At 49.1% G+C, this 2500-nt stretch overlaps 1 protein-coding gene across 6 annotated transcripts in view; it reads right to left on the minus strand.

Annotated features, from left to right (window-relative positions):
- Positions 1–2500, minus strand: part of hspg2 (heparan sulfate proteoglycan 2) — a 98847-nt gene that overhangs the window by 58949 nt on the left and 37398 nt on the right. For all 6 annotated transcript variants that reach the window (XM_076276192.1, XM_076276193.1, XM_076276189.1 and 3 more), the window contains exon 11: positions 2189–2333. In XM_076276192.1, the coding sequence (XP_076132307.1) occupies positions 2189–2333 (145 nt within the window). The remainder of the gene's footprint in view (positions 1–2188; positions 2334–2500) is intronic.

Raw genomic sequence — 2500 nt, forward strand, 5'->3', positions numbered from 1 at the left:
GGTGATGAAAGAATGCTAAGTATCTGATCAGAACAGTGTGTGTGTGTGTGTGTGTGTGTGTGTGTGTGTGTGTGTGAATGTATTTGTGCATGAGCACATGTGTATGCGTGTATGACAGTGGAAAGTATGTCGCTAGTGTAAACACACTGTTTGACCTGGGCTGTTAAATGAACTTCACCATGAAGTATTTTAGCTGAAACACACTGGTCATTAACATTACAAATACACCTGCAACACAACTCCTGGTTCCCCAGGCTGTGGTGTGTGTGTGTGTGTTTGTGTGTGTGTGTGTGTGTGTGTGTGTTTGTGTGTAGGGAGGTGGTGGTTGGGGGGCTTGTCCCATGGGTGTAGTCATAAATTCAGCTGTTGCCACTGGATGGGTTAACCACCAACAGGGGAGAAAGATGTGAAAGTCTCCATCTGCCAGCAGAGAGCTGTCCCAGACCCACACAAACTGGCTGAGACAGAGGCCATGCTGGTGTTTTCATAAGAGACAAATCTAGTGGAACTCCTGCAGAGAGGATGGTACTAGAACATGACCTCCCTCACTTGTTACGCATTTTTAATATCGTTCATCCCTCACCAACTGAAACAAATCTCTACCACTATCATAAAAGCAAGAAGGGTATCTTGGAAACTCAGAGGGAATATTACTATAAGGTTACAAGCATTAATGTATGACATGAGAGTGTGAGTATAGTTTTCTCTGTAGCTAATTCTCTATGTCAGAGACCAGTGGTCACTACTTTACTTTAAGTGCTGAGTTTAAGCATACCACACAGTCCATGTCCATCATCTGCTACAGAAGGAAGTGTGCTGTCCATACAGGACAAAGCATTTATCTGAGTAGCATCCTTTCCAGGAATAACTTCAATGATAACAACACATCCCCAATCAGGAATTTGACTGGTCAGGGCGGTTCAAACAAGCTGTTCCTACACAAGGCCAATGCATGATCCTGTATCTCATCACTCGTCCACAGCTGTGAGGCCGGGGTCATATCACCGTGTCACGTCCAAAACCTGGAGAAAATTTCCACCTCAAGCGTTTCCAGCAGATGCCTGAGGTTCGCTGGAGCAACAGGATCTGTGCGCGATAAATTTTCCATACGGCAGGTTTGTTCGGAGCGGCCAGACAAACGTCACAAAGCGAAAAACTCGGCTGGCCAGACCGTGTGTGTGAGCCTGTGCAGCTGGGCCAGAACGAGGCCTGCTGAGAGGGGTTGAAAGAAAGACGACTCGCTAAGGACCGCACTTACAACGCGAGCTTACAACGCAAACACTGTCCAGCATGTCCAGGTCACACTGGAGACCACTGTGACCCCTTGCCACTTCCTGGCGAGGACAGAGGACAAACGGCAACATAGGAAGCAAAACAAGAGGAAACACCACAGGTCACCAGTCCCCTCTCTTATCCCCCAACCCAACACGCCACATACAAACACACACACACACACACACACACACACACACACACACACACACACACACACACACACACACACACACACACACATACACAAACACACACACACAGACACCGCCCCCGACTTTAGCCAACTCCAGGTCACTGAGACCAGTCTGCAGTCAGTCACATGACACTTCATTCTCACGGACGAAGCTAAAAGCAGGGACGATAAGCAGCCGCTCCCAATGTGTGTATGCATGTGTGTGTGCGTTTTCATAGATGATGTGCATGACCTGACAGTGTGCATGTTAGAATCTGTGATGTCTTGCCTGAGCCTGCAAGTAGTTAACATGAATCAGGAGACCGACAGGGGAACATCACCTGCTGCTTCCCACCTTTCAACTGTGCTTTGATTAACAGCAAAAAGCCTGTTCTCATTTCTGGGTGCAGCAGAACCCATTTAAACACACTGAAGGTACTATAGTGTATGTGTGTGTGTGTGTGTGTGTGTGTGTGTGTGTGTGTGTGTGTGTGTGTGTGTGTGTGTGTGTGTGTGTGTGTGTGTGTGTGTGTGTGCGTGTTTGTGTATGTGTGTGTGTCTGTGTCTGTGTCTATGTTTGTGTGTGACCCAAGGGGTTTCTGGCTGTGTGTATTTGTGTGTGTGTGTGTGTGTGTGTGTGTGTCTGTGTGTGTCTGTGTCTGTGTTCGTGTGTTACCCAAAGGGGTTTCTGGCTGTGTGTGTGTGTGTGTGTGTGTGTGTGTGTGTCGGCTGGACCCTCACCTGGAGCTGGCTGGGATGTGTCCCCAGTTGAGCCTCCAGGTGATGATGGGGGTGGGGGTTCCGACGGCGCTGCAGGTGAACGTGACGGTGGCGCCGCGCTCCGCCCTCATGGACTCCTCTGGGGGACTGGTCACCGTGGGAGCAACTGGGAACAAAACCAAAATGACCTTTATCCTGCTCGCACCTACACCTACTCATCCACTCCACACACACACACACACACACACACACACACACACACACGTACACACACACTACAAGTCATGCATTTCCACACACCACCCAAACACACAAGCTACCACGGGACACACA

Source organism: Alosa pseudoharengus, unplaced genomic scaffold, assembly GCF_046254945.1.
Source record: "Alosa pseudoharengus isolate Yale_2024_CS ecotype anadromous, Long Island Sound unplaced genomic scaffold, YU_APseudo_1.1 YU_APseudo_1.1_scf_9, whole genome shotgun sequence".
NCBI classification, from domain to species: Eukaryota; Metazoa; Chordata; class Actinopteri; order Clupeiformes; family Clupeidae; genus Alosa; species Alosa pseudoharengus.